At 61.2% G+C, this 22,216-nt stretch overlaps 2 protein-coding genes across 3 annotated transcripts in view; one reads left to right on the top strand and one right to left on the bottom strand.

Annotated features, from left to right (window-relative positions):
* The first annotated feature begins 361 nt into the window (after positions 1-361).
* TELO2 (telomere maintenance 2) lies at positions 362-17,688 on the top strand. 2 transcript variants are annotated; one of them, XM_075994934.1, is made up of 21 exons: positions 363-561; positions 1,467-1,815; positions 3,062-3,339; positions 5,009-5,077; positions 5,308-5,455; positions 6,332-6,434; positions 8,365-8,433; positions 8,594-8,735; positions 8,809-8,945; positions 9,464-9,543; positions 9,721-9,846; positions 10,144-10,232; positions 10,418-10,509; positions 10,710-10,826; positions 10,942-11,013; positions 12,334-12,525; positions 13,003-13,094; positions 13,997-14,096; positions 14,345-14,409; positions 14,592-14,707; positions 17,115-17,688. In XM_075994934.1, the coding sequence occupies exons 2-21, from the start codon at positions 1,481-1,483 to the stop codon at positions 17,216-17,218; spliced, it is 2,526 nt and encodes an 841-aa protein (XP_075851049.1). In that variant the 5' UTR covers positions 363-561; positions 1,467-1,480; the 3' UTR covers positions 17,219-17,688. The 2 variants fall into 2 exon arrangements, with proteins under 2 accessions (XP_075851050.1, XP_075851049.1); XM_075994935.1 differs by lacking the exon at positions 14,592-14,707 and having other exon boundaries at positions 362-561.
* A 97-nt stretch (positions 17,689-17,785) lies between these two features.
* The window catches only part of IFT140 (intraflagellar transport 140), an 85,617-nt gene continuing 81,186 nt past the window's right edge, over positions 17,786-22,216 (bottom strand). Inside the window, exon 30 of the mRNA XM_012743456.3 lies at positions 17,786-18,456. Within this exon, the coding sequence (XP_012598910.2) occupies positions 18,250-18,456 (207 nt within the window). The 3' untranslated portion in view covers positions 17,786-18,249. The remainder of the gene's footprint in view (positions 18,457-22,216) is intronic.

A 22,216-nucleotide genomic window follows, 5' to 3' on the forward strand; every position in this document is an offset into this window, starting at 1 on the left:
TCGAACTCCTGACCTCGAGCAGTCCGCCCGCCTCGGCCTCCCAGAGTGCTGGGATTACAGGCGTGAGCCACCACGCCGGCGCGATTTATAATCTTGTTCAATTTGGGTCACGCAGGCAGCCACAGACACCCGGCGGTGGCGCGTCGGACGCAGCTCTGGCTCCCGGCCGGTCTCGGTGACGCCGAGGGCGGGGCTGTGACGTCACTCCGCGAGGGCGGGGCGGCTGACGTCACTCCGCGAGGGCGGACCGAGGGAGCAGCGAGGCCGAGGACGCCGGGCGTGGCGGGAACGGCCCGCACCACGTGGGGAGGGCAGGCCCCGCCCCGTCTTGGCCCCGCCCCGCCCCGCCCTCCGGCGCAGGCGCAGACGCAGCCGCGCGTGCTCCGCTGGTTCGTGGCGAGCGGCGGCGGGAACCGGCCCGGAGGCGCCGGGAAGCCCGAGAGAGGCGGCTGCGGCCGGTCCCGGACTCGTGCTCGGGCCGCCCAGAACTCGGCGCGGGGCCGCGGCGAGTCAGCGGCGAGCAGGGCCTGAGCGCGCGCGGGCCCTGGGGAGCCGGGCCGGGTTGGTCTGGGTCGGGTCGGGTCGGGGGGCGGCGCGGGCCCTGGCGGAGCCGGGCCGGGTTGGTCTGGGTCGGGTCGGGTCGGGTCGGGTCGGGTCGGGTCGGGTCGGGTCGGGTCGGGTCGGGGGCAGCGCGGCCCCTGGCGGAGCCGGGCCGGGTTGGTCCGGGTCGGGTCGGGTCGGGTCGGGGGCGGCGCGGGCCCTGGGGAGCCGGGCCGGGTTGGTCTGGGTCCGGGTCCGGGTCCGGGTCCGGGTCCGGGTCCGGGTCCGGGTCGGGTCGGGTCGGGGGCGGCGCGGGCCCTGGGGAGCCGAGCCGGGTTGGTCCGGGTCCGGGTCCGGGTCCGGGTCGGGTCGGGGGCGGCGCGGGCCCTGGGGAGCCGAGCCGGGTTGGTCCGGGTCCGGGTCCGGGTCGGGTCGGGTCGGGGGCGGCGCGGGCCCTGGGGAGCCGGGCCGGGTTGGTCCGGGTCCGGGTCCGGGTCCGGGTCGGGTCGGGGCTGCGGAGCCCGTGTTCCCCGCGAGCGGCCCGGGTCGCAGGACACCGCTCCGGGCTGGCTCTGGCCGGTGCCGCCGGCCCGGGTTTCCGCGTGGGCGCTGCGGACGTCGGTTCCGAGGTGTTCGCCGGCGTCCTTGGCCAGTGGCACCCCCGGTTGTGACAACGTCTCAGTTGTCCCGAGGGGGGGGCGCGCCCAGGAGCCGACTCTCGGTGGAAAGTGTCAGACGCTGCAGGGAAGCAGAGGGGCAGGGAGCAGCTGAGGGACAGGCTTGGGTGGCACCCGGGCGGGAGGCCGGGTCCCCAGGGAGCTCCCTGTGCGGCCCGGAGGAGGGGTCCTGAGGGTGTGTGACCCCTGGACTGAGTCGCGTTAGTGCCACAGTGCCGGTCCTTCTCACACGCACTTCCCTGCATCCAGGTCCACGCTGCAGGATGGATCCCGCCCGCTCGGAGGTCCGACTTGCTGTCCAGGAGGCCGTGCACACCCTTTCGTCATCCGAGGATGGTGGCCACATCTTCTCCACCCTGGGGACCCTGAAGCGGTACCTCGGTGACACGGAGAGCCCAGCCCACCCCAAGGAGAAGGAGGAGTTTGCCACGGTGCACTTCTCCGCTGTTCTCAGATGTCTGGCCGGAGTGCTGAGCCCGAGCTGGCTGGAGTTGTTGCCCGACGGGCGGCTGGAGGAGCTGTGGGCCAGCTTCTTCCTGGAGGGCCCCGCTGACCAAGCCTTCCTGGTGCTGATGGAGTCCATCGAGGGCACTGCAGGGTGAGTGGCGCTGGACCTGAGCGTGGGTTGTTTGTCACCTGGGAAGCGTAAGAAAGACCTGTAGGACCCTGAGCAAGCAGGTTCTCTAAATTCCATGGGAGTGCAGCATCCTAAAAGGTGCTGGGGTTGAGAGCAAAGAGCCGAATGCCCGAAGGTCAAAGCAGGTTGTGTGCCTCTCCTCTGCAGTGGGAAGGGCCCGCAGCCTCTCAGAGACCCTTGCCATCTCCCTGTGCGCGCTGTGTGCTCTGTCCTGCTGTGTCGGAAGACGGGAGTGAGCGTGTTCTTGTCCCCTGGGCCCCAGTGACCCGGGCCGGCAGCTGGCGTGTGCTGTCTTCCTGGGGCCCTTTCTGCCGCTCTGGCTCCCAGCCCTGCAGTGAGGTACCCGGGCAGTGCAGGAGACTCACAGGGCTCCCCGGGACACTCCAGCTTTCAGGGAAGCACAGCGTGGCCGGCAGTTGTCTCATGTGGACTCCTGGCTCCAGGTGGCTCCCACATCCAGCATCAGGCCACTGTGGTCCTTGTGAAGGTGTGGTGCTTGTGAGGAGCTGCGTGTTTGTTTATTTTTTTATCTTTTTTTTGAGGCAGAGTCTCACTCTGTTGCCTGGGCTAGAGTACCGTGGCGTCAGCCTAGCCCACAGCAACCTCTAACTCCTGGACTCAAGCGGTCCTCCTGCCTCAGCCTCCCGAGTAGCTGGGACTACAGGCATGCGCCACCATGGCCAGCTGATTTTTTCTATATATTTTTAGTTGTCCAGCCAATTTGTTTGTATTTTTTGGTAGAGATGGGGTCTTGCTCTTGCTCAGGCTGGTCTCATACTGGTCTCAAACTCCTGAGCTCAAATGATCCTCCCGCCTCAGCCTCCCAGACTGCTGGGATTACAGGGGTGAGCCACCGTGGCCGGCCAGGAGCTGGGTTTTAGAGGCTGCTGAGCTACAGTCGGCGTGGGGCAGGAGGGGACGTGGAGCCCAGCGTGACTCCAGTTGGGGGAGCTGTGTGGGTCTGGCGAGCTCTCACACCCCACTAGTGATCGTGGTGGATTAGGAGTGGCATTAAAAGGCTCTTTTCTTTTATCGTTTGTGACCAGAACCTAAGCTTATAAGAGAGACTTTTTCTTTTAACCAATGAATTTGAACAAAAATGCTAATCAAGTTGTCGGGACTGCCTGTTTAGTGAGGGGCTGCTGGGAGTCCTTGTGGCTGCGGGGAGGGGCTCCGAGGGCTGTGCCCAACGCTCCCGTGTCTTCAGCCCCAGCTTCCGCCTGATGAGGATGGCGCAGCTGCTGGCCTCATTCCTGAGGACGGGCAGGATGGCGGCCCTGATGGAGGCGCAGTGTCGGCAGCAGGCGCCGCCCGGCTTCCCCCTGCTCCGGGAGACGCTGCTCGGCAGGGTGGTGGGCTTGCCCGATCGCCTGGGCAACCGCCTGCAGCGGGAGAACCTGGCCGAGTTCCTCCCTCAGAACTACTTCCCTCTGCTCGGCAAGGAGGCCGTCCGGGTGCTGCAGGCCGTCGTGGACTCTCTCCGAGGTAAGGCCCTGCCTCAGTGTCCCTCTGCCAACCCCTCTTCTCGGGCTGTCGTCCCCCCTTCCCTGTGGGGTGTCCCGCAGGTCTTTGCCGTCTCCGGGTGGAGCTGTTTGGCCAGGTGACGTCCCCTGTCTTGAACAGCAGTGACCACTTGCTGAAGTTTCATCCTTCCTGGCTTTTGGCGTCGGGAGGTGGGGCTGCCCCCCGATTCCTTCAGTTCTTGGCTGGACGCTTGGCAAAGTCATCGGGACGCGGTTTGCCACGCTGTCCCCCGCTCCGCGTCCGCAGGAAGGTCCCTCGCTCTGAGCAGCGGGAGGCTCGTCTCTGTTCTCGGCTGAGGTCCGTTCCCGGCTGCCTTGGGTTTGTCTCAGTGGCCTCTGTTTCCTGGGTGTTGTGGTGCTGCGGCGTGCTGGGGCGGCAGGGTGGAGGCCGCCCCATGTGGGCAGGTGCTGTGGCCTCTCGCTCACCTGTCGGTCAGTCACACAGCCTGCCTGGCGGTTTAGGTTCGCGCCGTCTTCACTGGGGCATCAGAGGTGGCTCCTGGCTGGTTCTGGGGGTGCGTGCCTGTATTCCCAGCACTTTGGGAGGCCGAGGCCGGAGGGTCGCTTGAACCCAGGAGTTTGAGGTTGGAGTTCAGCTGTGGTGACATCACCACGCTCCAGCCTGGGTGACAAAGACCCTGTCTCAAAAAAAAAAAAGATGAAACAGTGGCTCCCAGTTGTGTGTCCAGGTGGGGAGAGTGCCGTGCTGGAGGGGCTGCCAGGCCCTCGGCTTGCTGCAGCACCCCCCCCCCCCAGGGCGACTCTTCCTCCGTGCCTTCCTCCAGCTCTGCACAGGCCCAAGAGACTCCTCTGGCCACTCCAGTGGCCCTGGCCCGGCTGTCCCCAGCCCTGCTCCACGGGCCACTCCCACCTTGTTCCCGCCAACTCCTCCTTCCAGGGCTCAGGCCCAGCGGGGGGGGCCTTGACCTCTGCACAGCCCGCACCTGCCCGAGCCACCTCGTCTCACCGGGTGCTTGCAGTGACCTCCTGAGCGCCCGCTCGGAGCCACACTGTGCTCTGGCTGACACCTTAAGGCGCTTTGGGATGCGCCCAGAACACATTGGGAGCACGTCTCCCTCACGCCCGCAGCGGGTGCATGGGGTCCACCTCGCCTGACATGCGCGCCCCTCCCTGGTCACCCGTGCGTGGCTATCGTGGCCCCGTGGCTGTTGTGGCTGTCCACCAGTCAGCCTCAGCGGCCCTGCCCCTCTCAGAGCTGGCGCCCCTGCCCCTCCCCTTGCTCCCCATGTCCCTGCAGGGCTTGCTTCGTGGCTGCGGGCGTGTGTCCCTTCCCTGCGGGTGGCGCTCTACACTCCCAGGCCCACCCCACGTGGCCGGCCCGCCCGCGGCCGGGTCCCCTCAGGCCTCTTTTTCCTCTTTGGTGATGCTATTCTCATGCTGACTTTGTAGGGTCATCGTAACCCATTAAGTGACCTAACATGTGCGACGCTTTTTAAACGTTTACCGATGGCTGTTCCAGTTAAAAGCAGTCCTGTTAACGCACGGCCAGCGTTTGGAATTGGAGCGAGCTGGGTGGCTTGGGGCCTGCCTGTCCAGGAGCAAGGCCTGTCTCCACAGGCCAGGTGCTGCGTCACTCTGTTTCCTGTAAAGGGTCCCCCTTTCCGTCCCAGGTGGCCTGGACTGCTCGGTCTCCTTTGTGTCCCAAGTCCTGGGGAAGGTCTGTGTCCACGGGAGACAGCGTGAGTACAGCAGCGCTTTCCGCCCTGCCCCCACCCCGCCGGCCATCGTGTGGACAGTCGAGAATCCCGCCCGGCCCCGATCCCCCGCGCGCCCCCTCGCTGAGTCGGCTGCATCAGCTGTCCAGGGCCCCTCGGTCCGGGGCTGGGCTGTGCCAGCACGGGAGCCGGTGGGGCTCCCTGCACGCACCCTGGTGCCGCTCCCGAGGCTGAGGCTCCGTGTGTCCCCTCAGAGGAGATGCTGGGCGTGCTGGTGCCCGGGCTGACCGCGCTCACCGAGGGCAGCTGCCTCTGGCAGCGGGTCTGCTGGCGCCTGGTGGAGCAAGTGCCGGACCGGGCCGCGGAGGCCGTGCTGACGGGGCTCGTGGAGGCCGCTCCAGGGTAAGCAGCCCGGTGCTCTGCCTGCTGCCGACGCTTCCTCTGGGGGTGGGCCAGACTCTCCTGGGGCTGCCGGTCCTTCACGCCACTTTTCCTGGGCGCCAGGCTGCAGCCAGTCCCCCGTGTTGGTGCCCCAGGGTGTGACGGCCACCCCCCCGCCTGCTGGCCAGTCCCCCGAACTTGCTGCTTCGGCTAGCTGTCAGAATGGTCGGGCAAACGCAGGTGCAGTGGTGACCACCTGTGTAATTTCTTTGTTTTTTATTTTACTTCATTATATTTTGAGACCGGGTCTTTCTCTGTCACCCAGGATCGAGTGCAGTGGCATCGTCATAGCTCAAACTTCTGGGCTCAAGTGATCCTCCTGCCTCAGCCTCCCGAGTAGCTGGGACTACAGGCGTGCACCACCACGCCTGGCTATTTAGTTTTTTTTATTTTTAGTAGAGACGTGGTCTCGCTCTTGCTCAGGCTGTAAATAAAGTTCCGCTGGCTGCTTTTGGCCACGTCAGCAGGAGTGAGTGGTTGCCGTGGAAACCGTGTGGCCTATAACCCTAAAACATTTACTCTCCAGCCCTTCACAGAAAAGGTTTGCTACCCCTGCTAGACGAGGAGCTCACCTTGGACCTGGCCAGAGCCAGGCCAGGACCCCTTAGAGCTGGGGGCCAGGCTCGTGGGGTCTCTGCATTTAGGCCCTGCAGAAGGAAGGGTTAAAGCCGACCGAGATTGTCCGAGGACTGGTCCCCAGGCTCATGGCCAGCAAGCGGCAGGGCCCAGCACCCATCCTGGCTCTGACCCCGGCGGCTTCGTGCCTTCCTCTCCCCTCCCCTGCACCTGCCCCCGACATGGCCCATGACGCTGGCCCCTCCGGACTCCACCTCCTAGGCCCGAAGTCCTGTCTCGGCTGCTGGGGAACCTGGTGGTAAAGAACAAGAAAGCCCAGTTTGTGATGACCCGGAAGCTTCTGTTCCTGCAGTACCGACTCACGGTGAGAGCTCAGGCGAGGGCGTGGCGGGGCTGCCCCAGGTACAGCGGCTACAAAAGCACGCTCAGAGCAGTGTGTGTCACCTGCAGGAGCCAATGTGGCAGGGGGTCCGTCCTGCCCGTCGGTGGGCCCTGTGGTGCCGGGTCTGGGCCAGCGCGTCACACGTCCCTTAGCCCTCCCAATCCCCAGAGGCCGCCCTCACCAGCTGTGCTCTGTGCCGGGTGGATAGGTCTGTACCCAGGCTGTGTGCTCCCCGACTCATGACTGCTGCTGTCCCTGTGTCCTGGTGCTGGGCTCTGCCCCCAGGGCTGGTGGCTGTCAGGGTGGGTGGGTGTCTCCGGCTGTGGCGCAGGGCAGGACAGGCAGGCGGGCAGGCCAGAGCCGGGGCGCACACGGCCTGGGGCTCGCTCGTCTTCTCACTCGGCAGTACTTGGCAGGTGCCCACCACACACCGAGTGCTTTCTTGGGCGCCGAACGTCCCACTGTGGGCAGAAGAGCCACAGGCCCTCCTCGAGGGGTTGCCACTAGGGAGGGAGGAAGGAGCCGAGTGTGCGCACCACGGTGTGACGTGTGGTATGTGCACGCTACCGTGTGGCCTGTCAGGTCGCTCGGGCCCAGGCGGACAAGCGCCCGGGGCTTGTGAAGACTTTGTGTGGAGACACTGGCAGCAGCGGGTGTGGCCCCCAGGGACAGGGCCTGGTGACAGGGCCCAGGTGGCAGCCTTCGGGGCAGGATTGGCGGGCTGGCTGGAGCTGGCGCTGGGCCCCGAGTGGCTGCGCAGAGCTGGAGGCTGGGGAGGAGGCAGAGGCGAGGGCGGCCAGATCCAGAGCCTATGGCACCTTCATGGTGCGATGGGGCAGCTGGAGGGATGGAGCAGAGGTGACAGTACCCGACTGTCACAGAGACCCGGTCTGACTGCTGTGCAGGAGGCCATGGGGGCCGGGGCAGGAGTGGGCCTCACTCGCACCTGCCTGCAGCGTGCGGAGCCCTGCGCTCCCCGGGGCGCAGCGCAGCCCAGCTGGTGTCGAGGCAGGGCGGGCGTCACCTCGAGCTCTGCGCAGCCCAGCCGGTGTCGAGGCAGGGCGGGCATCACCTCGAGCTCTGCGCAGCCCAGCCGTGGGAGGGGTGACGAGAGATGCCACCGCCGCCCCTGCGGGGAGAACAGCCCGGGCTGTCCTGCGAGCATTCGAGGCCCCTGAACCCGACCGAGCTCACAGCCTTCCAAGCCCCTGGCCACGAGACAAACCAGGGGACGAGGCCACAGAGAAGACACGCAGGTGCCGGAGTGGACGTCCGGGGGTCGTGGTCTTGGGGGTGGGGCTGTCGGGACGAGGAAGCAGCACCCAGAGGGGACGGCTGAGCAGTTTCCTGAGCAGAGTAACCCGAGGAGCGAGCAGGTGTCGGCGGGAAGCACCGGGCTGCGGCCTGCGTGAGAGGAGGGATTCTTCCCCTGGGGGATCAGTGACAAGAAAGGCAGTCGGGTGGGAGCAGAGGAGCGGCACGTGGGCCAGGGCAGACTGTGCTGGGGCGGAAAGCACGCTGGGCGCGGAGGACCGGCGTGAGTCGAGGCGGCACAGGCCCGGTGTCGCGTGGCTCCCAGCCCACATGTCTAGAAGGTGTCCATGCTGTGGTCATTCCGTGCAGCCAGTCTGAAAACCTGATGGAACGGAAAACTCCCTCAGGAGGATTTTGTGCCCAAGAGGACCCGTGCAGAAGCAGAGTGAGCCCCGTGCGGCCGGAGCTCGCCTTGTCCGCAGCTTTCCTGGGCCTCTACTTGCCGGGGCCGGAGGCGGCCCCTGCACGCACGTCCTCGGCTGCCGGCCCAGACCCGCGCCCATCCTGGCCCCGGCGGGATGGCTCTCGGCCTCTGGGAGCCCCGGGCTGGGCGGTGAGTGGTCTCTGCCTGGCAGACAGGACTTGGCTCTTGTTGCAGACGCCCGCGCTGCAGAGCCTGCTGGGGTACCTGGCCATGGACAGCCAACGGCGCCCGCTCCTCGTGCAGGTAAGTGCCGCCGGTCCCCGCGTCCCCTCGGGGCCCTGGGAGAAGGGCCGTGCAGGGCCCACCTTCTGGGGGCAGGGCAGAGGGGCCGGCTCTGCTCCGTGCCTGTGCTGGCGAGGGGAGCGGGCGCTAGCCCACGTGGCCCTGGCTGTGCCGCCCGCAGGTGCTGAAGGAGCTGCTGGACACGTGGGGCAGCAGCAGCGCCGTCCGCCACACGCCGCTGCCGCAGCAGCGCTACGTCAGCAAGGCCGCGCTCATCTGCCTGGCGCTCCTGGGGGACGCGGAGCTGCGGGACAGCCGGGACGGTGAGCAGGCGGTGCGGGCGCCCCCAGCCCTGGGCGCCGCGAGGTGCTCAGGGCGCACGTCTGGTGCTTCCAGAACTGCTGGCCAGCATGATGGCGGGCGTGCAGTGCCGCCTGGACAGCAGCCTGCCCACCGTGCGCCGCCTGGGCATGGTCGTGGCCGAGCTCGTCAGCGCCCGCCTCCACCCCGAGGGGCCTCCCCTGAGGTTCCAGGTGAGCGGGGCTGTCCCTCCACGTCCCCTCCGCGTGGCGGGCCCGGGTCTCCCAAGAGGCTGTCACTGCAGCCCCCACGTCGAGTCACCTTCTGGGGGGGGTCCAGCCTCGGTGTTGGCCATGCCCAGGTTTGGGGGTCCAGGTGTAGCCCTCGGCTCCTGGGGGCCAGGCGGGGTGGGGCTGAGCACCTCTTCCCCAGAGCGGACGCCTGCACGTGTTGACAGGCTCGTCTAGACGGAGCCAAGCGAGGCCGTGGGTGGAGGGAGCGGTTGTCCCTGGGTGTCCCCTCCCCTGTCTGCCGAGCCCCCGGGGGACTCCCCGCTCCTCCAGGAGAAGTCGGGGCCCGTCTGGCCCTCGGCACACCTGTGCTGCCCTCAGACACTTGGAACGTTGCCTCTGAGAGGCAACCGGCCGTCCGAAGCTGCGCCACGGGAGAGGCTGTGCGCCAGGGCCGGCCGTGCCCGTCCCCTGGGGAGATGGCCGCTGGGCGTCACTGACCCGGCCGTCTGCGCCTGCAGTGTGAAGAGGACGAGCTGAGCCTGGAGATGCGGGCCTTGGCCACCCCCCGGCCGGCGGGCGACGGCGTCTTGGAGGCGGGGTGAGGGTCTGCGCGCCCCTGGCCCCGCGTCCGTGTGCGCTGGGCATCCGAGGTCCAGGGTCCAGGACAGGAGCTAAAAGGCAGGGGGGCAGGGGGGGAGCAATTCTGAGGGACAAGCAGGTTCTGAGACCGGATGCTCGAGGGGGCCTGGAAGGGTTGGATTTTACTGTTCCCCAGAAGCCCGTCCCTGGCTGCAGCCCCCGCGGAGACCCCCGCAGAGACCCCCGCAGAGGCCCCCGCAGAGGCCGTGGACAGCGGTGTCCCCCAGGCACGGCTGGAGGGCTCTGACTCAGAGCTGGACAGGTAGGGGCGGGGCTCCCTGACCTGGTAGCCCCGGCCGCCCGCTCCCCTGCGAGGGGGCACCACGGTCTCCCCTGCATGCTGTGCAGGGCAGTGCCGTGGCCCTAGGTGCCCTGCCCACTCCATTCTTTTCTCTTCGGTCCACACATAAGCATCTCAGCCCCTCCGCCCCTCTGCAAGGCTGCGGGGACCTGGGTGTGAACATGTGCGTTTCCAGGAGGGAAGAGGGGCACTGAGTCAGCAACTCTCGGGCTGCCCCTCATGGGACGTGGGCGCTTCTGTGTCTGCTTTGTTCCACAGTGACGATGAGTTTGTCCCCTATGACATGTCGGGGGACACAGAGCTCAAGAGCGGCAAGGCGCCCCTGTACGTCCGGGACTGTGTGGAAGGTGGGTGTGGGCCCAGGCGGGCCTTGCCGTCTGCTCCGTGGGGCGGCCCCCAGCCCTGGACAGCCCTCGTCCTGATACTCGGGGCCTCCAGGAAGCCCTCGGCAGGACAGCAGGTGTGGCTGTGGCGCCTGGCTCAGGGTCAGCGCCGACCGAGAGTGACCAAGGCCCGTCTGGGTTCTGTGCAGCCCTGACCACGTCCGAGGACGGGGAGCGCTGGGAGGCAGCCCTGCGGGCGCTGGAGGGCCTGATCTGCAAGAGTCCCGAGGCCACCCGGGAGGTGAGCGGGCGTGGGGCGGCGGGGAGGGTGGAAAGGCCTGCCGTGGCCGCTGCCCCTGCACTGTCTGCGTCCTGGGTCCCAGACGGTGGTGTCTGGCTTGCGTGTGATTCGGTGGCTGCCTCTTCTGCTGGGGCGGGTGGCAGGTGGGGCCACGAGCAGGTGGCCGGGGGCTGCAGGCGTCCGATTGCTGTCCCATGCAGGTGAGCGTGGAGCTGGCCAAGGTGCTGCTGCACTTGGAGGAGAGGACCTGTGTGGCGGGATTTGAGGGCCTACGCCAGAGAGCCCTGGTGGCCGTCACGGTCACGGACCCGGCCAGGGTGAGCCAGTGCCCTGGCCAGTGCGGGCATAGCAGGGACTGTTTGAGGCCCTGTCTGGTGCCCGAGGCCATCCCGGTGGCCTGTTGGGTCCCAGTGGCTTCCTTTGTGCACTCAGGTAGCCGAGTATCTGACCTCACAGTTCTACGCCCTCAACTACAGCCTCCGGCAGCGCATGGACATCCTGGACGTAAGTGTCGCTGGGGCTCTGTCTCCCTGTCGGGGCTAGGTCCAGGAGTCCCCTGGCGTTGGCCCCGAGGGGCTCGGGCCGGCCTCTGCCTGCGGTGAGTGATGGCAGGTCGCACTCAGCAGCGGCGGAGTTGGGGCTCGACAGCTGGGTTCTTTTGTTTTTTAAAGTAACAGTTTTAGTGATGTGATTCACACACCATAAAGCACACCCTTTGGGACGCATTGTGGGATGTTACTCAGCTGTAACCTGAAATTCTGATACATGCTACAACACGGATAAGCTGCAAACACGTTACGCTTGAGCCAGTCTCAGAGGCCAGCGAGTGTATCGTGGGCGGCGTTCAGGTGGATTGCCCAGGGTCATCAGGGCCGCGGAGACAGCAGAGCGGAGGTGCGGGGCTGTGGGAGCAGGTGGGGTGAATGTTTACCAGGAAGAGCTTCGATTTGGGAAGATGGCAGAGTCTGGAGGCAGGTGCTGGTGGTGGTTGCCCAACATGAAAATACTTATTAACACCATGGATATACAAATTTTTAAATGATTAAAAAGATAATACTTTTTATCGGGCTGGGCGAGGTGCTCACGCTTGTAATCCTAGCACTCTGGGAGGCCGAGGTGGAAGGATCACTCAAGGTCAGGAGTTCCAAACCAGGCTGAGCAAGAGCGAGACCCCGTCTCTACTATAAATAGAAAGAAATTAGCTGGACAACTAAAAAATATATACATATATAGAAAAAATCAGCCGGGCATGGTGGCGCATGCCTGTAGTCCCAGCTACTCGGGATGCTGAGGCAGGAGGATTGCTTGAGCCCAGGAGTTGGAGGTTGCTGTGAGCTAGGCTGGCGCCACGGCACTCTAGCCCAGGCAACAGAGTAAGACTCTGTCTCAAAAAAAAAAAAAAAAAAAGACAAATGTGATATTTTGCCACAATAAAACAAGAAGGACCAAGAGGACATCAAAAAGAACTCACTATTTTTAAATGAACAGTTGGGTGGCGTGTGGTACACTCACTCGTCTGCTCCAGAGGTTTCCATGGCACCACAGGGAAGCACTGTGCTGTGAGCGCTGCTCTCCCCCCCCCCCCCCCCCCCCCGCCTGCATCCTGTCTTGGACTTGCCTACCCTGGACGTTTCGGAGAAATGGAGTCACGTGCACGTGGCCTTGTGTCTGGCTTCCTTGGCCGACCTGGTGTCTGGGGGCAGCACCTGGGCCCTGTCCCGCACACTTGCATTCACTGAGGCTGTGCATACTTGGTGGGTAGCTTTTAGGTGTGTCATTTGTCCCCAGAGTGGTGGGACTGCCCGGGTGTCTCCACTCCTCCAGGTCCTGACCCTGGCTGCCCAGGAGCTGTCCCGGCCTGGCCGCCTCAGCAGGGCTCCGCAGCATGGCCGCCCTAGTCCTGGCACCTGTGGCTCGCTGCCACTGGCCGCCTCCCAGCCTGGCAGCACTGCGGCTCCCGACTGGCGGGTGGCGGTGGAGGAGCGGATCAGGAGCAAGACCCGGCGGTTCTCCAAGGTTAGCCTCGAGGGCACGGGCACTGTGGGCGGCCAGTTGCCTCCAGGTACTGTCTGCGAGCAGGGGGCAGGTGGTGGGCGGGGCCAGCACTGGGAGGGTCACGGTTCAAACCGAGGGCTGTGACAGTGCACAGGGTGGTCAACCTGGTCCAGGATCCAGCTCACGAATGATGACCTGCGGGACCGATCTAGGCCAAGAGTGGTCTTGCCCCACTCTGGGATGTGGGGAATTTTGGAGACTTCTGGCTGGCTGTGGCTGGGTGGGGGGAAGCCAGGGAGGCTGCTCAGCGTCATGCAGCATGCAGGGCAGCCCCCGCCACGGGCGTTATCCAGCCCTGGATGTCTGAGGCGAGGTAGCCCAAGTCCTATTGCCGTCGGCAAAGGGCCTGGGGGCTGCGCAGCTTTGCCTATCCTGCGTGGGTGGGAGGGCTGCTGGCTGCCACCGTGCACCTCCGTGAGTGCCGTATGGTGTTGGCAGGGCATGCCCCAGCTGGGACCCGTGGGTGGTCCCAATGCCTTCAACTCCGTGGCCGGCTACTTCTTCTTCCCCCTCATCCAGCGCTTCGACAGGTGAGTGGGTTTCCACAGGCCTGCGGGTTTGGGGAACGGGAGCCCTGACACTCCCTGTGGACAAGAGCTTCCCGGGGTGGGGTCCAGTGGGTTTGGGGCATGAACTCTTGACTCTCACCGTGAGGTTTTATAAACTTAAATGATGCAGAATGTTCCTCCAGGTTCTCTCTGCCTTGAGCTCTGTAGTGAGGCTTTTTTTTTTTGAGATAGAGTCTCACTTTGTTGCCCAGGCTAGAGTGAGTGCCGTGGCGTCAGCCTAGCTCACAGCAACCTCAAACTCCTGGGCTCAAGCAATCCTCCTGCCTCAGCCTCCCGAGTAGCTGGGACTACAGGCATGCGCCACCATGCCCGGCTAATTTTTTCTATATATATTAGTTGGCCAATTAATTTCTTTCTATTTATAGTAGAGACGGGGTCTTGCTTTTGCTCAGGCTGGTTTGAATGCCTGACCTTGAGCTATCTGCCGCCTTGGCCTCCCAGAGTGCTAGGATTATAGGCGTGAGCCACTGCGCCCGGCCTGTAGTGAGGTTTTCATCATCACTGGTTCCCAGACGTTGGGTGCATGGTGGGCTGATGTGGTATGTGCTGGCAGACGCTGCCCTTGCCTGGCCTGCCCCAGCCAGAGCCGGGCCCCCAGGTCAGGGTGTGGGGCTGATGGGTCGCAGTGCGGCGGGGGTGGGAGCCTTGGCCTTGGGAGCTCCTGACCAAGGCTGGGCCGTGCCACGCAGTCCTGCAGAGTGACCGGGCATCTGGAAACACCTCCTATGGCTCTCTTGGTGCCACATGGGGTCAGAGTGTCAAGTGCAGGAGAGGCTCTGCGAAGCTTCCCAGGGTCTCCCTGGGAAGTGGGGAGCCCGCCCGAGGTGCCCATGCTGCAACATTTGCTCACTTCTGTGTTGCAGGCCTCTGGTGACCTTCGACCTTTTGGGAGATGACCAGTTGGTTCTTGGGAGATTGACTCACACCTTAGGGGCCATGATGTACCTGGCCGTTAATACCACAGTGAGTTGGGGGGGGTTGAAGGTGCTAAGCATGCGTGGCCTCTGCTGCCCACGGCGGGGTGGGGGGTGAAGTGCCCATGCCTGGAGCATGAGCCTCGGCCTCACCTGGCACCGGGAACAGGTGTCTGAGGGAGGGGCTGCCTGTGTGAGGCTCTGCAAGGCAGCGGAACATCCCTCGTACCGCGTGGTTGCTGGGGATGGGGATGGGCAAGGAGGGCCCCTGCCCACCGCTTCTGTGCTGGCCCCCAGGTGGCTGTGCCCATGGGCAAGGCCCTGCTGGAGTTCGTGTGGGCCCTTCGCTTCCACGGCGACACGTGAGTGGCCTGAAGGGCTGGGGCAGGGTGGGTCTCGCACTGGATGCAGAGGTGTCATAGGTGAGGCCACATGGAGCCTCGGGGCGGCCGGGAGGCAGCTTGACCCTACATTTCCGGGAAATGTGCCTGGCAGGGGCCGGGCGGGGCCAGAGGGGCTCAGCCTCCGCCTCCTTGCTTGGCAGCTACGTGCGCCGGGGCCTGCTGTCTGCCGTGTCCTCCGTCCTGCTCAGCGTACCTGCCCGGCGGCTGCTGGAGGACCTGCCGGACGAGCTGCTGGAGGCCAGGTCCTGGCTGGCAGGTGTGTGCGCCTGGGCTGCGTCCTGGAGGCAGGCGGAGGCGTCTGGCGTGGACCAGCTCCAGCGCGCAGCCCAGCCCGTCCGGATGGGCGCGTTCCTCCGTGGTGGCGACAGGCTTATGGTGGCCTCAGTGTGGGGGGCAGGGGAGATGGTGCTTGTCATGGCCACTTTGGGAGCCTCGCAGCAGACCCCAGGGGCAGGTGTCCCCACGGTGGTCCTTCCTGAACCCCAAGTCCCGACTGGCCTCGAGGACCGTGGAGTGGGCGCTCCCCCCAGGCTCACCCATGGAGCGTTTGGCCACCGTGCTCCTCCTGAAAGTGCTCTTTTTTTTTTTTTTTAATTTTTATTGGATTATTTTTGTTTTTAGAGGCAGGGTCTCACGCTGTCTCACAGCAGCCTCAAACTCCTGGGCTCAAGTGATCTTCCTGTCAGCCTCCCACGTAGCTGGGACTATAGGCGCCACCGCACCAGGACATAAATGTTCTTTGTAAAGTCAGTTGTGGACGTTGTGACTCTTCACCCCGGGTCCTTGAGCAGGGCCTAAGGACAGGCCACTGTGACCCCCTCAGGACACCACGTGGAGAGAATATCCAGCCTGGCTGCCCCAGGACTGGCCCTTTTTTTCCCTTCAGCCGTGACCTGGGACCCAGCAGGGCCCTATGCAGCCCTGAGCTGCCGCCTTCCTGGGCGCCTTCGGTCGGCATGGCTCCCTGCTGCCTTTTGTTGTCTTGTAGCTTTTGAAGCCCAGTGGTTGGCTTGTGCCCCTTGCTGTGGCTTCACGGACCCCAACTCTGCGTGTGTCAGAACAGTCCTGGCCAATGCAGGCTCCTTTTCAGGGACTTGCGCTGCAGGCACCCATGCTGGGGACGCTGGTAGGATCCTTGGGGTGAGGCCTTCCTCCCCGTGGGGATGGCGGGGAGGATGTCTGCTCTGTCTGCTCTGCCTCAGCCATCTCCCCACCTGGGCGTGGGCTCCTGCTCGGGGTACAGTCGGGTCATCTGCTGGAGGGGCTGCTGAGCTCGTTGGGTTTGAATGGGCATTTCCCGTGGGAGTGGAGCTGCTGGGGACTGGGGTGAGGAGCAGAGCGAGGGACTGACAGGCCCTCCCTGTCCCAGGTCCCTGTGCTTAGGGTGGTGGCTGAGTGCATACATCTTACCGCCAGAGCCTGTGTCTCTGACGAGCGGGGCAGGTGCCTGAGGGTCCTTCTTTCAAGGAGGAGTGAGGGCCCTTCAGATGACGTCCCCTTGGAGCCACCCAGCTCCCTCCTTAGCTGCCACTGAGCTGCCAGGCGGCGTCCTCGGTCCTGCTGCATCCAGGACGACGTTTCCCTCCATGGCTGTGTGTGAGCCTCCAGCGTGGGGGCAGGGTGCCACACTCCTCCCAGCCACTGGCCTCCTGCTTCCCCAAGGACTGAGCACTTGTGTCCCGGCTGTCTGGGGACCTTGTGGGGACAGAAGCACCTGGTCCTCAGTGGTCACTTTAGCTCAGGGCATATGGGGGTCCAGACAGTGCAGCCTGTCCCCTGTGGTCAGGGCAGCGCCGTGGCTGAGCACGACACGCTCACAGGCAGACTCCCCCGCGGATCTCTAGGTGCCCCCTTGCACGTTGTGAGGGGTGCTGGGGTAACCCCTATAAGCAGAGCTTCCGGTGGCTTGCCAGGCTTGAGGAGGCCTTGGTGAGGGCCCTGGCGTGGTGGGGACAGCTAGAGATTGGGTGCTGCCCTGAGTGGGGAAGTGTGTGGCTCCAGACCCCAAGACACCCACCTCCCTGGCCTCCTCCATGGGTGGGGGCACCTTTGACTCCCACCAAGTGCTGGGCGGCCCCTCAAACATTTCTGAGTCCCCTGCCTCTGTGACTCAGCATTGTGGCACTGCTACAGCTTGACCCTCTGGGCCGCAGTGGGCCCTGCGTGTTCCTGGGCTGGGCAGCCCCTCCCCCACCATCACGTGGTCACAGTTGTCTGTGTGCGGTGCAGGGGCCAGGGCCTTGGGGAGAGTCCCAGGCTCCTGTGCAGACCCTTCCTGCACTCGAGTCGGGTCTGGCAGGGTGAGGGCTATACACCTCCACCCGCTCACCTGTGTGTGTCTCGCAGCAGTGCCAGGCCCAGGAAGGATCTTGCCTCTCCTCTGGCCGGTTTTCTCCCAGGCTGGTACTGCGGTGGGTGGGATGTCCCCGTCACCTGGCCCTCTGGCCCAGGCTCCCAGCCCTGGGGGGAAGGGTTGCTCACGAACGGGGACATGGTGGTGCATCCCTTGCCAGGCATTTGAGATGGGGCCTTAGTGAGGGTTCTGGTGCCACATGCCCAAGGCCTGGCAGGTGGCTAACTCAGGAAGACTTCAGATGAAAGAAAAGAGAGCAAACAGCTGGCCCTGTGACGCTGCCTCATGTTTCGTTTTCATTCTTCTGCAGATGTGGCGGAGAAGGACCCGGATGAGGACTGCAGGGTGCTGGCGGTGAAGGCTCTGCTGCTTCTGGAGAGACTCAAGGACAAGCTCCTCCCACCCTCGCCTTAGTCCTCCGCCTCTCCCCAGCACAGGAGGCCCGGGGAGCCAGGCAGGCTGGGGCCGAGCAGGAGGCCTGAGGAGCGGAGCGGAGGAGCACCCAGGCACATGTCTGGGCTTCGTAGCGCGGCTGGGTCTGGAGCGGCGTCCGGTCCCGAGCGTGCAGATGCAGGAAGGCCTGCTGCCCTGCTGCACCCCTGCTGCTATTTTTAGCCCAGCAAGTCTGAGTGTTGGGCTAAAAATACACAAGGGCCTGGGTACTGCCTGTCACAGCACACAGCAACCTGAACGAGGGCTGGGGCTGGGGGCGTTGGCAGGGAGAGCTGGCCCCTCCAGTGAGGGCAGAATGGGGAGCAGCAGGGGAGGATGACAGGAGCTGCTGCGTAGGGCCCAGCACTCCCACGGAGCCAGCAGGCAGGCACAGCCCTGTGCTTCTCACGTCGTCGTGTCCTCAGAACAGTAAAAAGAACTGCAGGTCCCCAGCACAGCCTTCTTGTGGTTCTGACTACTGGGCTCAGGCCGGGAATGCAGTGCCCGGAGGGCCTGTGCGCGGAAGGAAGAGCCTGGGCCTGAGAAAATAAACTTTATTGGAGTCACAGGAGGGCCAGCTGGGAACTGCCAGGTGACCATCGGATAGGCTCAGGGAAGGGCATGGGGAACAGGGTAGCAGGTGTCCCCTGTCCTCTGGATGCAGCGTCATGAAGTTCTTGAAGTCTCTTGATAGTTGGGAGAATATCGTGGGAAAGACTAATCCAACTGCCTTTAAAGGAATTAATCCAAAAACCCATAGGAGCTGCTGGGTGCCTGGAGGCAGGAATACCAGATGAATGGTTTAAAAATATAAATACACTCTTCCCTTCTAAACATGCTCCCACTGGGCCCTGGCAACTGGGTCCCTGTCCTGTTATAGCTCTGCTGACGTATGCCAACACATGAAGGGTTTTGGGGAACAAAAAAGCTGCCTTTTGCTGCTATTGGCAACTGGAAAATTCCAGAAGATGCTTCCAGTGGGAGGATGCTGGCTGGCCAGGGGCCCAGGCCCATCAGGTGTCATTTTCTACCTCTTCCACCACCTCCTCGTCCACATCCCTGGGGTCCTCCATGCTGTTGTGGCGGATCCGCTCGGGCATGACACGTGTCAGAGGGAGGCCAAGGCCCTGGAGCACGGCGTCCGTGGTGCGCTGGCTCACGTAGTAGGACATGTTGGCAGAGGGGATTCTCTTGCGCATCTCTTCCAGGTACTTGTAGGCCTAGGGCAGAGGTAACAGCCAGGTGCTTGTTTAGTCCACAGTGAGAACCGAAGGAGCCATCCCATTTGTTCGCTAGAAAAAGGCTCCTAAACCCCCTCAAGGTACCTGGCTCGCTACCCTTGGTCAGAGGAAAGCCTCCACTTCTGGAGGACACTCGGACCCGGTGGCCCGGGGCTTCCCAGTGTTGATGAGGGGATCATGGTGTCCATAGATGGCACATGTTTCAAGCTCTGAATGGTTAAAACTATAAGCTGTCATCAGTATTTTTAAATTTTTTTTGAGGCTGCAGTGAGCTAGGATCACACCACCGCAATCCAGCCTGGGTGACAGACTGAGGCCCTGTCTAAAGAAAATGCTTTTTGGGTGACTGATACCATCCCACAATTGATCCACACGTACAGAAGGCCTCTGCCTGGGGTGGACGGGCAATGTGCAAGCCCTCCATGCTCTCTCAAAGGAGAGGATGTGAGCAAACACCTGTGTGTGAAGAGATGCTTCCTTAGGCATTCACAACCCCCCCCCCCCCCCCCCCCCGTGCCCCAGGTGCCCTGCTGGACATGTGGGACTCAAGTGCAAAGAGGAACGGGTGAGGGATGATGAGGTCTGGCAGTAGCATTCAGGGAAGGGCTGACAAGGGGAGGGAGGGGGCAGGAGATGGGAAAAGGCCTTGTGGCCAGAAGGGGCCCACGTATGTCCTAATGTGCAAGGCCTAGCACCCGGGACCCCTGAGTGCACAGAGCTGGTTTCATCAAGGGCAAGGAAGCATCTCTAGAAGGAAGGCAGTCACCAAAGACAGGCTAGGGGCAGGGCGCAGGACAGCAAAGATGGCATGTTGTTGCACACCATGAACAGGGGAGGCATTTGATGCCCAAGATCGGGAGTTTGTGAAGGTCTGGGTCTGATGCCAGGGCAGTGAGAACTGAGTGGATGGTGAGTGGCCCCGCTGAGGGTAAGGGGTCTAAAAGAGAGATGGAGACAGCAGCAACAGGGTTTCTTCTACCAAGAGGAAGCTTGTGCATGCCTATTTAAGTTTGTTTATAGTTTTGAGTTTTTTTAAATTTAGAATTCCTAGGCCAGGTGCAGTGGCTTATGCCTGTAATTCCAGCACTCTGGGAGGCCAAGGCAGGAGGATCACTTGCGCTCAGGAGTTCAAGACCAACCTGAGCAAGAGTGAGAGCCCATCTCTATTAAAAATAGAAATTAGCCACACAACAAAAATATATAGAAAATATTGGCCGGCATGGTGGCACATGCCTGTAGTTCCAGCTATTCAGGAGGCTGAGGCATTAGGATTGCTTGAGCCCAGGAGTTTGAGGTTGCTATGAGCTAAGCTAACATCACGGCATTCTAGTGCTGGGCAACAGAGTGAGATTCTGTCTCAAAAAACCCCTAAATTCCACAGGCTTCAAACAAGCATAGAGACAATAAAGAAGTTGGTGAAATACTTAAGATATGATTTTTCTGTTAATGTTGAAGATACAAAAATCTGAGCATCTCTATCGTCCAATTTTGTTTTATACACAAAATTGCAGCTCTCCAAAAAGCATGCAGTGGTGCACACCTGTACTCCCAAGTACCACGGAGGCTGCAGCAGGAGGGGCACTTGAGCCTAGGAGCTCAAGGCTGTAGTGAGCTATGATTGTGCCTGTGAACAGCCACTGCACTCCAAGACCCATCTCAGAACAAAACAAAAACAAAATAAAAAAAGAAAGGAAACTTGTTGGAATTAGACTGAGTTTTTTGCAACACAAGGGGCCAGTGAGTGGAAATGGTAGGGCACAAGGCAGCCTCACAGTGCTGACCTTCAGACTTGGGGACCACCACCTGTTGGATAACCTAGTGGGGCCGACACTGCCAGCATATTTAAAATCACTTTGTCAATTCTCGGTTTGTGAGCACTTGAGATGAAGCAGAGAGACTCCCTGGGCACTGTCTCTCCCCAGATCTATCTGCTAGGGGAATGCAGTCCACAGGCAGAACGTCAGGATGCACCAAGGTCTACGTGTATCTCTGTCCTTGGGAACATGAAGGACAAATGCGGGTGAGTGGAATTAAATAAATAAATCTAAGTGGATAAAACATTCCAATTAAAATGCAGAGATTATCAGAATTGTAGAAAGACCCAGCTATATACTGTTTACCAGCAGTGTACTTTAAATACAATGACACATGAGCAAACAAAAGGAAGGAAAGGATATGCCATACAACACTAAGCATAAGACAGCAGGCTAGCTATGCTAGTGACACAGTAGGGACACTTCAAAAGAATACTACCAGAGACGAAGGGAGATACTTCATAAAGATCAACTCAGCCACCCAGCTTACTGCCTTGAGAGTTTTTAGGCCACAGTGCAGGGACAGGGTAACCAAACAGCTGGCAGTCTGCGCTAAGGAGATGGTTCTGAGTCTGGGGAGACCGAGGCAGCTAGAACTCATGGAATAGAGTATTGGACAGGAGAGAGCAGAGAGGCAGAGACAGCACTCTGGAGACGCTGAGTAAATAGTGCATGCATGTGAAGAAAGTAACTGAGGCCAGGGAAAAACCACTGGAAGTGACCAGGTAGAACAACCCCAGAGATTGATCATACACGCCCAGGAATAGTTCATGCTCCCCCCTGCCAGAGGGGAAAGACCTCCCAATACATGAGGCATGCAGAGCAGACCCCTCAGTAGTGGCGCAAAATTAGCCCTAGACACAAGAGCCTGTTCTGGACTCATCTAACAAAGCTAAAAAGCAAGCTGCAAAAGAATCAAATTGTTTCCAAGTAACTTAACCTCACCCTAGAACAAGGCTAAAAAATATTTAAAAGAAAATGCATTCCGAGGAAGACTACAAAAAGAAAAATGAAAGAAAGAAAAAAAAAGAATACACACACACACAAACACACACATTTCACCATCCAACATCCTAAAACACTTTCAGTGTCTGGAATCAATGAAAAATTACTGAACATGCAAAGAAGCAGGGAAATATGAGCCATAGGAAAAAGAAGAAATCCATAGAAACAGATCCAGAACAGACACAACAGAGTTTGGAGACAAGAACATGAAAACTCTTATAAATGGACTTCATGTGCTCAAGAAGGCAGAGAAAGGTGCAAGGATGATAACGAGAGACATGGAATATATAGGGAAGGAGCCAAATCAGATTATTAGAGATGAAAATTATAATGTCTGAGATGAAAAATGGGGATGGGATTAAAGTAAGAGTAGATACTACAGAAGGAAATTGGTGACCTTGAAGCAATAGCAACCACCCAAACTGAAACACAGAGAAAAAAACCTAGGAAAAAAGGAAAGTGTCAGTTGAGTAGGGGACAGTGACAACACTGTATATACAAGTAATTGGATTTTCAGGAGAGGAAAGAGAGGAATAGAAGGGAACTTCCTCACAGACTGGGAGAAAATATTTGCAAATCATATATCTGATAAAGGGAATGTATCTAGAGTATATGAAGAACACAGCTCAACAATAAGATTAAAAACCCAATAAAATGATGGGAAAAGATTTAAAGACTTCATGAAGGAAGACATACAAATGGATAATGAGCACAGGAGATGGTGCTCAACATCATCAGTCATCAAGAAAATGTAAATTGAAACCACAATGAGAGACTCCATCTGGGATGGCTAAAGGAAAAGAGTGTTGGTGAAGATGAGAAAAAACACTTGTGCAGCTAAGTTAGTTGTGAGCTAAATTAGTCACTTTTACATGGAACATCTTTTTTTTTTTTTTAGATAGTCTTGCTCTGTTGCCCAG

The sequence above is a fragment of the Microcebus murinus genome, chromosome 19 (assembly GCF_040939455.1).
Source record: "Microcebus murinus isolate Inina chromosome 19, M.murinus_Inina_mat1.0, whole genome shotgun sequence".
NCBI classification, from domain to species: domain Eukaryota; kingdom Metazoa; phylum Chordata; class Mammalia; order Primates; family Cheirogaleidae; genus Microcebus; species Microcebus murinus.

What these genes read in the sequence shown, in the direction of transcription:
- TELO2 (XM_075994934.1), top strand. Translation starts at nt 1,481, where the DNA reads ATGGATCCCGCCCGCTCGGAGGTCCGACTTGCTGTCCAGGAGGCCGTG. An exon ending in CTCGTGGAGGCCGCTCCAGG is followed by an intron (nt 5,456 to 6,331) that starts GTAAGCAGCCCG and finishes TCCACCTCCTAG; the next exon opens with GCCCGAAGTCCTGTCTCGGC. An exon ending in CGGTCACGGACCCGGCCAGG is followed by an intron (nt 10,827 to 10,941) that starts GTGAGCCAGTGC and finishes TTGTGCACTCAG; the next exon opens with GTAGCCGAGTATCTGACCTC.